Here is a 17809-nt window from a genome sequence, read left to right as displayed (position 1 = left end):
AAACCACTGAATGGTACATTTCCAAAGGGTTAATTGTAGGGTATGTGAATTACATCTTAATAAAACTGGTTATTAAGAAAAGTTTTTTATACTATACATGAAAAATGCTACATAAATGTAAGATATCATTATCATCTTTTATTCTATATAAAACAAATGTCATAATTATTAGCAATAATAAACAAAAAAGAAAAGTTTTTAAAATGCCAAGAATAGCAAGTATCACACCATTTGGTAATCCCTTCCTATGGCCATATTTTAATTAGCAAGGGCTTAGCAATTATCTGACAAATGAACTGAAAGAAAAGGCTAACAAAAGCCTTTCTACTCAGGGTGGTCTATGGATGACAGCATCTCATGCCCTGGCAGCCTGTTAGAAATGCAGATTCTCAGTATGATCCCGCACCTGCTGAAACAGAATGTGCATTTTAGCAAGATCTAAGGTGATTCATATGTGCATTGAAGTTTGAAAAGCACTGAACTGTAGTATCTTCTCATTGTTGAGAACACTAAGCTTTTACATAGCTATTTTGCTTTCTTGTGCCTTAGGGCTTTTAAGAGGGATTAAATCAGTTCACTTTTAATAAGGACAGCATCTAATGAATTACAATTAACCTAATTTTCTCAGCTGCGGTTTTAATATGTTTCCAGTGCTCAGTCAAGCCTCCAAAATGTGATGATTATTTAAAATAGAAGAAATCATATGAAAATAAATAGATAACTTGTTCAGGGCTTTTAGCCCCTTGAATTTTACAGACAGGCCATCTTTTATAATCAATGATTTAAATTCAAAAGCTTATAGTTACCTTGTTCAAAGATTCATAACAAATTATTTTAAACCAGCTTATTTTCTCATCAGTGAAAGAAATTTATAACCACCATTTTTTCCCCTTAGTATTGTCAACATTTTTGATGAATTAGCAAGGGTTATTTTGGTCATGCTCAAAAAATATTAAATATACATGAAGCAGAGAAAAGACTTTGTTTCAGAACTCTGCTGGATGGTTTGTGATATTGCTGGGAATACTGTAAGATTTGAAGTGCCTCATATCTATAAGCTTGTCAGAAATTAGATAAATTTATAACTGAGAAACATGTACTTAATTACAGCATAAATATACATATAAAATGCATTCCTTTCAAGGATTATTCTCGTTTCTTCTCCTTCCTGTCCCTGACCTTTCATGCCCACATAGATAGGGAAGCCTGAGGCATCTTGATTCTGCTGCTCTCCATCTCAACCCAGAAATGGGGGTCAGTCGGACCCAGTGACAAACTCATACCAACCAGGGCTAATTCCTTTGCCCATTGCAGGTGTGTGCTTGGGAAATGAAGGTCTCCTATGACGAGCAGCACCACTCAGCATTGTCAGGTGGTCTATTATTGGACAGTTATCAGAGGGTTTTAGAAAAATCCAACTGCTTTTCTCAGTCTTCAAGAGAGACTGCAAATAACAATTAACTTGTGATCAATTACCCTGAGTATTTTGATAAACAGTCACAGGACCATACTTTTATACAATGCCAGAGGCCCGCCATGCCCCTTGGTAGAAAGAGAACAACACTGTTCAGAAAAATTCTCAGATATGATTCTTTTAAATATATCTTTACTACCCATGGGGAATGATAAAATACATGAACATTTGTGTTTGTAATAGCATGAAGCACTCTACATATTTACAGTATTTACTATTCTTAGGAATATACTGTTACCAGTGAGACACTTGTATAGAAGATATAAAGTAAAAATACAAATAAATATGCATCCTTCATGTGCTTGGTTTTACTGGCAACACATGTGGAATATATCCATCAAGTGTAGCCACAATAAATAAAATGAGTGATGTCTTCTTATATTGATATTAGTTGTATTCAAGGAAGTGCAGACTTGGTCTGGAAATAGATGAAGAACTAGAACAAATAATAACAACTGAAACTTAATTTGAACTTGTGAACTAAGGTACACAGTTTTTTTTCAGAAATGAGTAGTTTCAATTCTTTCTATGAGATCCTATACTGAGGAAGTTCTGGTCTTCCGGTCACTAAAAATACAGACACATGAAAGTCAACAGCAAAATAACAAGTCAATTTTAACTGGCTTATCTCCTGATTAAAAATTACACATACATATATTCAGAGTTTCCCTTAATGAGCCCTTACTGAAAGAAAAAAAGTTTCCATTATTTAGAAATTGGTGAAGAATTTCTTATAGCAAGAAAATTTAAAAATCTCTTACCCATTACTATTTTTATGACAGTAACAGAAAATAATATGGGTCTTGCAAAGGTAGGAACCAACCCTCCACATTTCAGAAGTCTAAAAAGATCACTCTTTAGAATACAGAATCATACTTATCCTTTGGTGGGTATGATTCCATAATCTAAAAAAATATCTAGAGGGAAAATACAAATCTGAGGAATTCAGTCAGGGTGCCTCAGTTGGAGGATTTTTTTTTTAACTCTTTCAAAAAGATGAGCTCATTTTTAAGAGGACCAAATAGAAAAATTCAAATAACTGTGAATGAAACTAAAAGGTTTTATTCTTAAGAATAATAAATTTATATTATGCTTCCTGATATATGGCAAAATTCAAGGACCATGAGCCAAACTTTGGAAAGAAGGTCCCTTGCTGCCCACCATTCCCAGACAGTCTCATAGAGAGCCATTTGCCCTGATTGGCTGTTCTGTTCTATCACTTTTGCAAGTGGCAGGAGCTACTGAGGCAGTAGGTTTGCCTTAGGATTTCTGTCTTGGCGTATTACCAACAAGAGGCCTCTGTGAGCGATGACTTGCTTTTCAGCCTCATACTTTGGAGACCTCTTTTTTCCAATCTCCCTCCTTTGGCACCACCTATAGGAGCTAGGCCATAAATCTGTACATCTCTAATTAAATTTGGAAAGTGAGCCAGTTCATCTTGGGGAATCTATATCGGTGATGGTTTCTTCCAGCTTGCCTCACTTCCAAATACACTTTTGACTATAACAAGTATTAGCTGAAAACTGAGGTGTTGAAATGATTACTCTGAATTACTAGGGGAGAAATGATGGGCTTTAGTTAAAAGATTAACTTCAAAAGAGATAAAGTGGATTTCCACTTTCATAGCAGAGTCTTGGGTTTGAATTATATGTTTTCTCTCTAGACGAAAAGACACAGATACTTAAGAATACATTCGGAGTTTCTACAAAGAATGACCGTGGTGTGACAGTGGCAGCTTTGCTGTTCAAATCTCAGATGTCTTCTAATGTCAAGGAAGAAGGGAGAATGACAGCAGGACAGGGAGTATGAAGAAAATTAGGAATTTTGTAAAGGAAATTAAAGAAGTGGAAGGAGGGTTGTTTAGTCCCAGGACTGAATGATTAGTGCCTGCCCCTGTTCCTCACAGCCCATTTTGATTCAGCAGTGGGTTATCTCTTTCTCTGGTTAATTCTCATAGCACTTTGCTTGTGCCTGCCGTATATATACTCCTGCTAACTTAAACTATAGTTGTTTGTATATCCACCTTATCTTCTTTATTGAACTGGAAGCTCCTTGGAGAGAGAAAGATAACCTAACACACATTTTTATCTTCAGCAACATATAGCATAGGAGGAAATTTAAAAATGAGGGAAAAAGGAAAAATTTTTGAGCATGTATTATGTATTAGGCAAATGCGAGGTGTTAGTATGAAAGGATACAATAACAAATTTGTATTCCTTGCCTGACTTTTGAAGTAACTGAGATTTAATCCAAAACAGGCAGATGTAGACAAAATATCAGCTTAATTTTTGTTAAAGTTGAAACTGGAGAAAAGGATTTAGGGGTTTACTAAAGATGTATGCAGAATTAGGCAAACGCTCCCACCTGGTCACAGGTGTAGCTGGGAAACCTCAGTCTTCCCCATGTGGGGTACTGACCTGGTGAAACATGCATCTGAGCAGAGCAGATCAGCATGGGCATTTCCTGTAGGCATTTGTAGACCCTAAAGAGGAAATAGGGAGGTGAGCCAAACTCCACAATTTCTTTCTCCAAACAAACAATTTCTTTCCCAAAACTCCACAGTGAGGTAATTAACTCCTCCCTTGGGAAGAAGAGAGTGAGTGAGGGGGCAGAGAGATGTCAGGATTGATAATATCCCTCTTTATGTGGTCATGAAGTAGGGGAAAGGAGTTTTCTCATCACGAAGTTGTTTTCCTACAACATCTCATTTAATCTCTCAATCTATATTAGGTTAGATATTGTTATTCTGGTTTTACAGATGGAGGAAGGGACAGCCCATAGATATTAAGTAATTTGCCCTAAGCCTCAGAGTTTAGAGAATGTTAGACTCAATATTCAAACCCAAAGTGTGTGTTCTTTGCTCAACATGGTCCACAGTGTATGGGACAGACACATAGTTTGGTGGATGGATGGATGGATGGATAAAAAGAAAGAGATCTTTGTATACATTTATGTGTCAGATATGATAAATCCCATATATAACAACAACAGTTTGCTGAATTACATTGTTTATCCACATTATCATTTCTAATGTGTTTCAGGAAAAAATTGGCTAAAAATATTATCAAACTACTGTAAAATATTTTTTTTTGTTTTTTTAAGTTTATTTATTTATTTTTTTAATTAGTTTCTGCTTTATAACAAAGTGAATCAGTCATACATATACATCTGTTCCCACATCCCTTCCCTCATGCATCTCCCTCCCTCCCACCCTCCCCATCCCACCCCTCCAGGCGGTCACAAAGCACCGAGCTGATCTCCCTGTGCTCTGCGGCTGCTTCCCACTATCTATCTACCTTACGTTTGGTAGTGTATACACGTCCATGCCTCTCTTTCGCCTTGTCACAGCCCACCCTTCCCCCTCCCCATATCCTCAAGTCCATTCTCAAGTAGGTCTGCGTCTTCATTCCCGTTTTGCCCCTAGGTTCTTCATGACATTTTTTTTTTTTTAATTCCGTATATATGTGTTAGCATACGGTATTTGTCTTTCTCTTTCTGACTAACTTCACTCTGTATGACAGACTCTAGGTCTATCCACCTCATTACAAATAGCTCAGTTTCGTTTCTTTTTATGGCTGAGTAATATTCCATTGTATATATGTGCCACATCTTCTTTATCCATTCATCCGATGATGGACACTTAGGTTGTTTCCAGCTCCGGGCTATTGTGAATAGAGCTGCAATGAACATTTTGGTACATGTCTCTTTTTGAATTATGGTTTTCTCAGGGTATATGCCCAGTAGTGGGATTGCTGGGTCATATGGTAGTTCTATTTGTAGTTTTTTAAGGAACCTCCATACCGTTCTCCATAGTGGCTGTACCAATTCACATTCCCACCAGCAGTGCAAGAGTGTTCCCTTTTCTCCACACCCTCTCCAGCATTTATTGTTTCTAGATTTCTTGATGATGGCCATTCTGACTGGTGTGAGATGATATCTCATTGTAGTTTTGATTTGCATTTCTCTAATGATTAATGATGTTGAGCATTCTTTCATGTGTTTGTTGGCAGTCTGTATATCTTCTTTGGAGAAATGCCTATTTAAGACTTCTGCCCATTTTTGGATTGGGTTGTCTGTTTTTTTGCTATTGAGCTGCATGAGCTGTTTATAAATTTTGGAGATTAATCCTTTGTCAGTTGCTTCATTTGCAAATATTTTCTCCCATTCTGAGGGTTGTCTTTTGGTCTTCTTTATGGTTTCCTTTGCTGTGCAAAAGCTTTGAAGTTTCATTAGGTCCCATTTGTTTATCTTTGTTTTTATTTCCATTTCTCTAGGAGGTGGGTCCAAAAGGATCTTGCTGTGATTTATGTCATAGAGTGTTCTACCTATGTTTTCCTCTAAGAGTTTGATAGTTTCTGGCCTTACATTTAAGTCTTTAATCCATTTTGAGCTTATTTTTGTGTATGGTGCTAGGGAATGATCTAATCTCAAACTTTTACATGTCCCTGTCCAGTTTTCCCAGCACCACTTATTGAAGAGGCTGTCCTTTCTCCACTGTACATTCCTGCCTCCTTTATCAAAGATAAGTTGGCCATATGTGCGTGGGTTTATCTCTGGGCTTTCTATCCTAATCCACTGATCTATCTTTCTGTTTTTATGCCAGTACCAGACTGTCTTAATTACTGTAGCTTTGTAGTATAGTCTGAAGTCAGGGAGCCTGATTCCTCCAGCTCCGTTTTTCGTTCTCAAGATTGCTTTAGCTATTCGGGGCCTTTTGTTTTTCCAAACAAATTTTGAAATTTTTTGTTCTAGTTCTGTGAAAAATGCCATTGGTAGTTTGATAGGGATTGCATTGAATCTGTAGATTGCTTTCGGTAGTAGAGTCATTTTCACAATATTGATTCTTCCAATCCAGGAGCATGGTATATCTCTCCATCTATTTGTATCATCTTTAATTTCTTTCATCAGTGTCTTATAGTTTTCTGCATACAGGTCTTTTGTCTCCTTAGGTAGGTTTATTCCTAGATATTTTATTCTTTTTGTTGCGATGGTAAATGGGAGTGTTTTCTTGATTTCATTTTCAGATTTTTCATCATTAGTGTACAGGAATGCCAGAGATTTCTGTACATTAATTTTATATCCTGCTACTTTACCAAATTCATTGATTAGCTCTAGTAGTTTTTCGGTAGCATCTTTAGGATTCTCTATGTATAGTATCATGTCATCTGCAAACAGTGACAGCTTTACTTCTTCTTTTCCAATTTGGATTCCTTTTATTTCCTTTGCTTCTCTGATTGCTGTGGCTAAAACTTCCAAAACTATGTTGAATAAGAGTGGTGAGAGTGGGCAGCCTTGTCTTGTTCCTGATCTTAGTGGAAATGGTTTCAGTTTTTCACCATTGAGGACAATGTTGGCTGTGGGTTTGTCATATATGGCCTTTATTATGTTGAGGAAAGATCCCTCTATACCTACTTTCTGCAGGGTTTTTATCATAAATGGGTGTTGAATTTTGTCGAAAGCTTTCTCTGCATCTATTGAGATGATCATATGGTTTTTCTCCTTCAACTTGTTAATATGGTGTATTACATTGATTGATTTGCGTATATTGAAGAATCCTTGCATTCCTGGGATAAACCCCACTTGATCATGGTGTATGATCCTTTTAATGTGCTCTTGGATTCTGTTTGCTAGTATTTTGTTGAGGATTTTTGCATCTATGTTCATCAGTGATATTGGCCTGTAGTTTTCTTTCTTTGTGACATCCTTGTCTGGTTTTGGTATCAAGGTGATGTCGGCCTCGTAGAATGAGTTTGGGAGTGTTCCTCCCTCTGCTATATTTTGGAAGAGTTTGAGAAGGATAGGTGTTAGCTCTTCTCTAAATGTTTGATAGAATTCACCTGTGAAGCCATCTGGTCCTGGGCTTTTGTTTGATGGAAGATTTTTAATCACAGTTTCAATTTCAGTGCTTGTGATTGGTCTATTCATATTTTCTATTTCTTCCTGAGTCAGTCTTGGCAGGTTGTGCATTTCTAAGAATGTGTCCATTTCTTCCAGGTTGTCCATTTTATTGGAATAGAGTTGCTTATAGTAATCTCTCATAATCTTTTGTATTTCTGCAGTGTCAGTTGTTACTTCTCCTTTTTCATTTCTAATTCTATTGATTTGAGTCTTCTCCCTTTTTTTCTTGATGAGTCTGGCTAATGGTTTGTCAATTTTGTTTATCTTCTCAAAGAACCAGCTTTTAGTTTGGTTGATCTTTGCTATCGTTTCCTTCATTTCTTTTTCATTTATTTCTGATCTGATCTTTATGATTTCTTTCCTTCTGCTAGCTTTGGGGTATTTTTGTTCTTCTTTCTCTAATTGCTTTAGGTGCAGGGTCAGGTTGTTTACTCGAAATGCTTCCTGTTTCTTAAGGTGGGATTGTATTGCTATAAACTTCCCCCTTAGAACTGCTTTTGCTGCATCCCATAGGTTTTGGGTCGTCGTGTCTCCATTGTCATTTGTTTCTAGGTATTTTTTAATTTCCTCTTTGATTTCTTCAGTGATCACTTCGTTATTGAGTAGTGTATTGTTTAGCCTCCATGTGTTTGTATTTTTTACACATCTTTTCCTGTAATTGATGTCTAGTCTCATAGCATTGTGGTCGGAGAAGATACTTGATACAATTTCAATTTTCTTAAAATTACCGAGGCTTGATTTGTGACCCAAGATATGATCTATCCTGGAGAATGTTCCATGAGCACTTGAGAAAAATGTGTATTCTGTTGTTTTTGGATGGAATGTCCTATAAATATCAACTAAGTCCATCTCGTTTAATGTATCATTTAAAGCTTGTGTTTCCTTATTTATTTTCATTTTGGATGATCTGTCCATTGGTGAAAGTGGGGTGTTAAAGTCCCCTACTATGATTGTGTTACTGTCGATTTCCCCTTTTATGGCTGTTAGTATTTGCCTTATGTATTGAGGTGCTCCTATGTTGGGTGCATAAATATTTACAATTGTTATATCTTCTTCTTGGATCGATCCCTTTATCGTTATGTAGTGTCCTTCCTTGTCTCTTCTAATAGTCTTTATTTTAAAGTCTATTTTGTCTGATATAAGAATTGCTACTCCAGCTTTCTTTTGATTTCCATTTGCATGGAATATCTTTTTCCATCCCTTTACTTTCAATCTGTATGTGTCTCTAGGTCTGAAGTGGGTCTCTTGTAGACAGCATATATATGGGTCTTGTTTTTGTATCCATTCAGCCACTCTGTGTCTTTTGGTGGGAGCATTTAGTCCATTTACATTTAAGGTAATTATTGATATGTATGTTCCTATTCCCATTTCCTTAATTGCTTTGGGTTCGTTATTGTAGGTCTATTCCTTCTGTTGTGTTTCTTGCCTAGAGAAGTTCCTTTAGCATTTGTTGTAAAGCTGGTTTGGTGGTGCTTTTAACAGTCAATTCATTAAACAATATACCTTTATGTTCATTTATTTCTTCCAAATGGAAGACTATCCCAAATGTCCAATCAATGTTCATTATGTTTGTCAGTTCACTTATTAAAATGTACATTAATGTTAATTACCAAATCATTTAGAAAACTTCCTTGACTCCATGGTACTACCATGCTCAAATAGTGACACTAGTTATGTTGCTGCACCAATAATTTAGACAAGCCACATGGAGAAACTTCAGAAAGTTCAAACTAAGCTAAGACTTTGATTTGCTCTCTAGAAGTAAAAATGTGATTTGCCCTTTCAAATGAAACAGACCTGTTATCAGCAAATATTTACACAGACCTACTGATAACCAAATGGTTTAACCAGTCAGAATTTAAATGACAAACCCAGCATGATTAAAATTTGTACATAAGGAAATGAATAAAATGTGTACTGACTGTATGTCTGTGTGCATTTATGTTTGGATGGGTATGTATTCATTCATCCATTCATTCATTCAATAAGCATTTATGGAATCCTGCTAGGTACTAACACCTGTGATATAGGTATAAAAAAGTGAAACGACATGGCCCTTACCTAGGAGATACTCCTAATCTCCTAGAGACAGTATGAATGTGTAAATAAATACAGTGCTCTGTGAGAAGTTTTATATTAGAAGCATATATAACATGAAAGGAAAGAGTCTAACTTACAGCCTAGAAATAAGAAACAATAGATTTAGACTCTCCCATAAGGACCATAGATGTTGGAATCAGACACAGAATACAGAATAGCTGTGTGCGAAATATCAAAAGAAAAGGATATAATTATAATAATGAGCATACAATAGAAAGGAACTAACTGATTTGAGAAAAATGAGACTTCTAAAAATGTAAAGTTAAATTGTTCATATTTGAAACTCAATAAGACTATTTGAACACATACAGTAAAGAGAGAAAAGAAAATACACCACATGAAAACAGCATGTGAGACAATGAGAAGGTCCAACGTATGTAAAATCAGTATAACAGAAGCAGACATTTATCAGTAATCTGGCCTCAACCCAATAGATGCCAACCATACTCCCTCCCCTCAGTTGTGAAAATCAGTGTCTTCAGACATTACCAAATGTCTCTGGGGGACAAAATTCCTCCAACTGAGAACCACTGCCATAAAACACATATGAGAAACACAAATTATTGACCTATGTCACTCATGGTTATGGATGCAAATATCATAAACAAAATTATAGCAAATTGGATTTAATAACAAATAAAATTACAAAATCCAGTTAGTCTTTTCCCTAAATGCAAAGATGTTTGTATATTTGAAAAACTATAAATATTTAAACCCACATTAACAAATTAAAGAAGAAAAGTTTTATATCCTTTCAAAATATATATATATATATATATATGTATATATATATATATATATATATATATATATTCTCACAGTGTCCAGTGGTATTCAGGTATTTCCCCTTATAATTTACACATTATAATAAACTATTTGCAGAGTGAGTTAGAAACTATGCTTTATGCTCAGTGCTATGCTTGAAGGAAGGGGACACTCATGTACCTGAGCTAATCAGAAGCCTTCTCCACAAGTTTTATGGCTCTTTAAAGAAAAGGTTAAAGAATAAGATTAACTCACAAAGCCATTTATAAATGTTTCAATTCCACTGAAGGGTAGACTCTAGATGTATTTTAATGCTGCAATAAATGTCTACTAAAATTTTGATCTGTATTTTAAAAAGCAATTCAAATAAGTTAAATCCAATTTATATTAATGCAAAGAAAAAGTATTTTCAAATGATTGTTTAACTCTATGTCTGCAGTATTTAACACAATGGTCTTTGAAAACAACTGACCTTTATTGTTAGTATCCAGTAAATAAATATGAATGACTCATCAGTGCCCTCACATGAATTGAAGTGTTCATTTGTAGTGGCTTTAGAATGTATTTAATTTCAAAACAACCTCTATTATTTTTATTTAATTATGCATATAAACAAATCTGAGATCATTGCATGTTCAACAGTCAAACAAGATGAATCTCTAGCATCACTATGTCTACCAAATGGTCATTTAAAGAAATGACAAAGAAAAGATGCTGAGAAGTATGAGACGGAGAGAGGTGGTTCTTTATTGGCAAGTTGCTCCACCCCAAACCACCATCCCAAGTTCTGCATCTTGGTAAGTAGGAAGTCAATGTTAATTCAGTGTCAAACTCCTTATTCTCACAAATACTGATGTTACACTTCATTTGCACGAATGATCATCAGTTAAATGAAAGCATGGAAATCAGTTCTCTAAAATGTTGACATTTATATGAAGAGGGACTAATTTCAATTAAAATATGAGATAATTGCATACAAATGAATTAGTGGATATAAAGTTTACCCTGTCTTATCAGCCTAATAGTTGTTATAAAAATAACAACAATTGGCTAATTGCTATGCTGGGCACTTCAAATGTATCTATGATAATAATCATGTTGATAAAAGTAATACTCAGCCAAAAAGAAACAAAACTGCCTATCAGGCAAGGAAGGGGTTGTGCATCATCATGCAGATCATACTAACTTCAGTGGCCATTTTTCTACCTTTCATTTGGACACCATGGGGTGCTTTACTCCTCTGGTTCTCTGATATTGAGTCCATCCTGGAAACACCATTGCCAAACAATCTCATCAGAAACAAAGATGATCTCACTTGAGTGAAAAAGGACCTGGGTGAATTTAGGGCTTGCCTTTATAAATTTATACCCTTATAGGCAGAGGACCCTGCCTGGAATGAAGCCTGTCTCAGAAAGGCCCAGATGAAGTCACCCTTGAACATCTGGTTGTCCATTTGGAGCCCTTCCTGTTGCTGCCTGCCAGAACATTTCCAGAAGGTAAGATGCTACACTGCTTCCTGAGAATCTGAGAAATTCTCCAACCTACTCACATCTACAACTTGTCTAGTCTTGGCAGTCCTAAGCAAACCCACAGCCCCAGCACCAGACACCTTCAGTTAGATGTCTTTTGTTTGTTTTGTTTTATCCCAACAACTTATTCAGATATGTCCCATTAGGAATTGACATTGTCAGGGGAAAAAATAAGTGTGATTTTGTAAGGTCAATGGGAACCAGAGGTGCTAACCAGAGATGCTTATGGTGCTTAAAACATAGTTAGAATAAATGCATTTCTATGTGATCTAAAAAAAAAAAAGGTTGAATACATAAAATGCTCAAGCATTTAAATGGTAAGGATAGATAGGGGGAAAAGCCAGAAAGGACAGTTATAAGGCATGGCACAAGGGATCATTTTATTTTGGGTGTTTCCTCTTTTAGAGAAGAAGACAAGGAAGTGGTCTGTGGTCCCAATTATATTTCCCAAGTGGGAAACAGCATGGTCATAAATGAGAATGCAATTCATAGTTATCATTTGAATACCTACTATATGCCATCCACTATGCTAAGTGCTTTAGATGCATTATCTTATTTAATTCCCGCAGCAACTTTTGTGGTTTTAGGAGCTACCATTATCCTAAATTTTACAGTTGAGGAAAGAGTCTTAGCAAGATTAAATAACATGCCCAAGGTTATATAAATTGTAAGTGACAGAGCTAAGACTCAAATCCAGGTCTCTTTGAATCCAGTGCACTTAACCTCATTCTACAATGCCTTAAAACACTAATCTGTAAAGTTTTGGCTTATGTTTCAATCTTTGCCTCTAATCAGTGAGCTCCTTCAGGGCAGAATTTATTTCTCATTAATTTTTATATCCCCAGAGCATGGAATAATGCCTGATACAGAGCAGCAACCCAATGATTGTCAAGTGAACAAAATGATGAATTAATAAATAAAGGAAGGAAGGAAGGAATTTTAAAAGGAGTCAGAAAATGGAAGATCGAAAAGAAAAAGTAAATTGTACACTAAGAATGCTGTCTCTGTGGTTAGTTTTGTGTCCCTCTCTTTCTATTGTAACAACATATGAGTATTTTATGATAAGCACCATTTTCACTTTAGAATTAAACAAAATGCTTTCACAAATATGTATTTTACCCAGGGATTTAAATGAACGATTGAAATTCCACAATCAGAACATGACACAGCCAAACCAGCATATAATCATATGTTTCTCCTAATAAGCTACTTGAAGTGTTCTTAGGGTTACAATTTTGTAATCTAGACACGAGAGGAAGATCTGTGCTCTTGATAACATTCAGCACAGGCACTTCAACTGGCTCTGGATCAAAGACAAGCCCCTCTTTTGCATTACATAAATGTCCTCTCTTTCCTTATCAGGAAGCAGACGGTCCTAACCATTACCTTCACATCCTCTGCCATCTTCCACCAGCTTCTGGCCAGCTTGACACTTGCAGTAATAACTGCCAATCGTATTACAGCATTGGTCCTGACAGACACCATGGTACATTCATTTATATCTGCAATTGACTATGTAAACAGAATTAGCATCCTGTAACTAGACACACATAAAGACTTCAGTGGCTCTCCTAAAAATGTACCATCACAGAGTGACATTATTCTTTGACCTCAGATGAAATGAGATAAAACTATAGTATCTTATTTTAATTAGAGCTAACACACTCTAATTTTGATGTAAAGAACAGTGTCCCTAAGGGGTTGTCTAATCTTATAGAATTTGGAGGCTTATGGTACGATCCAGATATTTCACATCCAAGTCATCATTTCGGGATGAGATTAAGAAGAGAGTGAGGAACTAGCAAGTCAGAATACCAGGTCACCTATTTTTATCCATTAAATGTTTTGTTGCGGGCTTCTCAGATAAATAATTACTGAGCACCCACCACTATATATCTGGCATTGTGCTAAACAGTGTGGGGATGTCAAAGGGTAGTTTCATGGCTTCCAATGATTCAAATCCAGCTGGGGTTGAGGACTAAACAGAAGTGTGATTTGGGTGTGTCCATGTGCTGGGTCTGTCCACAGCCTACTTCTTAACCTGTGGCCAGAAAGCATCTTCACAGATAGGGCTCAATTTTATGTACACCCCCATCCAGCTGCCAGCTGATAAACATTCCAACCCATCTGCAGTTTTGATAGTGAGTGGCCTGTTCTGCTCCAAGTCGTCACTTCTGCATGTTGACTTGCTGACAACGGTATTTGTTTCCTGAAATGAGTGTGGCTGGAAGACAGAGAGGGTGGAGAGCAGAGAAGAAATGGGGAGGGGCAGGTAAGGATGGCAGAGTGAAGAAGAGAGAGACAGAGGGGGAGAGGAAGAGTGAGTTAGTTGAGACCAGCCAAAGAAGCTGACAAAGTAAAAGCACTGCCAAAGAGGAACTGAGTTCCCATAACTTTGGAACCAAGAGTGCAGAGAACTGATACTGAAGAAATGATGAGGTACCAAGCAGAGTGGGGTAAGGTGCACCTCAACTGGATAGAACTGAATTTGTCTGAGGCCTGGCTGTGCAGCTGTTGAGACTGCTTCCATTTGTTTTTAGTTAACTTTTCATTGACATGTGACATACACAAAGTATACAGATCTTTAGGAGACAGTTTGATGAGTCTTAAGAAATAAACTATAGCAATGCAACCCCAAGAAATAGACCATGGCTAGCACCCAAGGTGCACCCTGCCTAGCTGAAGGCAACAACCATTCTGATCTTTAACACTATAGGTTAGTTTTGTCTTTTGGAACTATATAGAAGTAGAATCATACTGTGTTTTTCGTGTCTGTCTTCTTTTGTCCAGCATTCTGCTTATGAGATTATGAGACTGTACTTGGACTTTGCTCATTCCTATTCCTGTATATTATTCAAATCTATGAATACACCACACTTTTTATTTATCCATTTCACAGCTGATGGGAATTTACCTATTTTCTTATTTTTGGTTATTGTAAAGAGTGTTGCTATGAACATTCTTATACATGCCTTCAATGAATGTACATATACATTTTGGGGGGGTAATATATCTAGGACTGAAATTGCTGGATCAAAACGTATGATATGTTCTGCTTTAGTAGCTACAGCCAAATAGTCTTCTAAAGAGGTTATTCTAATTTACACTCTCACCAGTGGTGTATTAGAGGCCAGATGCTACTCATCCTTGCCAATGTTTGGGATATTCTGTTTTGTTTTGTTTTTCATTTTAGTTCTTCTGGGGAGTGTATAAGAGTATCACATAGTGACTTTAATTTGCATTTTCCTGATGATTAATTAGGTTAAACACCTTTTTCATGTTATTGGCCATTTGGATAACATCTTGTTGACATGCTTGTTCAAATATTTTGTCCATTTGTCCAATTCTTAAAATACTGATTCTTTTACTAGTGGGTCAAGTAGAATGTTAAATAGAAATGGTGGCAATGATTATCCTTGTCTCGCTTCTGAATTCAAAAGGATAGTTTTTAACATTTCACTGTAGGTATGATATGTACTGTAGGGATTTTTTAAAAAATAGATTAGTTTTATCAGATTAAAAAAGTTCTTTTTTACTTCTAGTTTCTTAAGTATTTGTATCATAAATAGGTGTTAAGTTTTATTTACTGCTTTTTCTGAATCTAGAAGGGCAATTATATGGTTTTCCTAGTTAATTCTCTTAATATGATGAATAACATTGATTTTTTGCCTCCCTGAAATGAACCTGGTAATGATACACTACCCTTTTATATATTCCTGGATTCAGTTAGCTAATATTTTGTTAGGATTTTTGTGACTATATTCATGAAAGAGATTTTCCTGCACTTTTTATTTCCTGTAATATTCTTGTTAGGTTTTGGCATCCAGGTCATACTGGGTGGATTAAACAAATGAGGATGTTTTCCCTCTTTTTCTATTATCTGAAGAATCTGAGACTTTTGTCTTTCTTACTTAGATTTTTGAAAGAATTCATTTATGATACCATCTAGGCCTGGGATATTGTATGCGTGTGTGCCTGTGTATGTGTGTGTAGACTTTTAATTACAGATTCCACTTCTTTAATAAATAAGAATATTCAGATTTTCATTTAAACATGTTAGATAAATTATATGTTTGGAGGAATTTGTCCTTTTCATATGAATGTTCAAATGTATTTCTGTTAAGTTGTTCACAATGTTCTCATCCTATATTTTTAATGTCTGTTCAATGTGTAGCAAGGTTCCTTTTCCTATTCCTGAAATAAATAATGTGTGCCTTCTCTTTTTCTCTTGATCAGATTTGGTATCTATCTACCTACTATCTATCTACCTATCTATCTATCTATCTATCTATCTATCACCTTCATCTTTTCCAAGAACAAACTTTTGGCTGTATAGATTTCTTTCATTGCTCTGCTTCTAAGTTCCTGAGATTGAAATTTAGTTAATTAATTTTTGGACTTTATTCTTTAAAGATATTTCTGGTTATCTATAAATGTATAACAAACCACCCCCCAAATAAGTGGCTTAAAGAGGCAATTTACTGTTATCTTTCACATTTCTGGGGATTGAAGGGCTCAGCTGGGTGGTCCTTATTTGGGTTTTCACATATGGGAGCAGTCAGGTGGCAGCTTGAGTTAGACTTGCATGCAGACTTTTTCACTCACATGTTGGGATTTGGGCTGAGATGGTTGGAATATCTGAGAGGCTTGTCGGGCATCTCCCTTTATCTCCACGTGCCTAACTTTGACTTTCTCACTGCCTGATGGTCTCGAAGAAAGTAATTGATGGCAACCTTCTTGGAGAGAGTGTGTCACACTAATATGTTCATTTAAGGCTATACATTTTCCTAAAAATAAAGTATTAGCTACATCCCACAGGTTTTGCTATGTTATGATTTAATTATCATTTGATTCAAAATGTCTCCTATTCTAAATTAATATTTTTGTTTGGGTTATTTTGAGGTATATTCTGGGGGTTGTCCAAACATTTTAGGAACTTCCCATCATCTTGTTATTATGAAATGCTAAATTGATTCCACTGTGGACAGAGAATATGCTCTTCATGACTTCAGTTCTTCAAAATCTGTTAAGTCTTGCTTTATATTCCAGCACAGAGTCAATTTTGATTTTTTAAAAAAATCTATATCTACTAGAAAATAAAGTGTGATCTACAATTGTCAGGTGCTATGTTTTCTGTATGTATATATGCACATATAAATTATTTATATGTATATATTTCAAATATGTACAAATGTATATTTAATTAGTTCAAGTCCATTAATCATGTTTCTCATATCTTTATATCCTTAGGAATTTTTTATATATTTGTTATATATCAGTTAGTGAGAGAGGCAGAGTAAATTCTCTCTAATTTTACGTTTTTCCTTTTATGACTGCAGTTTTTGTTTTATATACTTTGAAGCCCCATTATAAGTGGCATACAAGTTCAGAATTGCCACATCTTCCAAAAGATTAACACTTTGTTATTATAAAATGTTCCTCTTTAGATCCAGCTACTTTTCTTTCATTAAAGTTGAGGTGTTAGCAAATATGGTCCTGTCTAAAACATGCCTAAGACATTTTGTCCATGCCAAAAAATCCTTGATATTTGGTCCTGCCCAAAACCTCCATTAGACATCTGGTCCATGCCAAAAGGTCCCAGATATTTAGTCTTGTCCAAAACTGTTTGGCATGGACCAAATATGCTCATGGACATTTTAGACAGGACCAAATGTCCTGCAAGAAGTTGAGGTTTTGTGATTATTAGTAGCTATATAAGTATTCTTTTGGTCTGTGTTTGCATGACATTTCATTTTCTAAACTTTAGGCTTTTTGTATTCACATATTTGAGAAACTATATCCATGTATCTTTATCTGTTTATTTTAAACATTCTAACATCTTTAAACCATGGTATTATATCACTGACTTTCAATGTAATTACTAACATACTGACTTTCAATGTAATTACTAACATATTTGGATTAAATTTATCATTTTATTATTTTTCTAAATTTCTATATATTTTACATTACTTTTACTCTGAACTCTTAGATCCTTTTAAATTTATAATTTTTAGTGTTCTACATGTACTCTTTATTAGGT

At 35.5% G+C, this 17809-nt stretch overlaps 1 protein-coding gene across 1 annotated transcript in view; it reads right to left on the bottom strand.

The window, feature by feature from the left end:
* Nucleotides 1–17809, bottom strand: part of LOC308617943 (EGF-like and EMI domain-containing protein 1) — a gene marked incomplete at its 5' end in the record, with an annotated part of 564371 nt that overhangs the window by 183444 nt on the left and 363118 nt on the right. Inside the window, 2 exon segments of the mRNA XM_081235347.1 lie at nt 13153–13254; nt 13257–13268. Of these exon segments, the coding sequence (XP_081091473.1) occupies nt 13153–13254; nt 13257–13268 (114 nt within the window).

This window comes from Mesoplodon bidens (genome assembly GCF_964165515.1).
Source record: "Mesoplodon bidens genome assembly, chromosome: 5".
Classification (NCBI taxonomy): domain Eukaryota; kingdom Metazoa; phylum Chordata; class Mammalia; order Artiodactyla; family Ziphiidae; genus Mesoplodon; species Mesoplodon bidens.
This window is presented reverse-complemented; position numbering and strand designations above follow the sequence as displayed.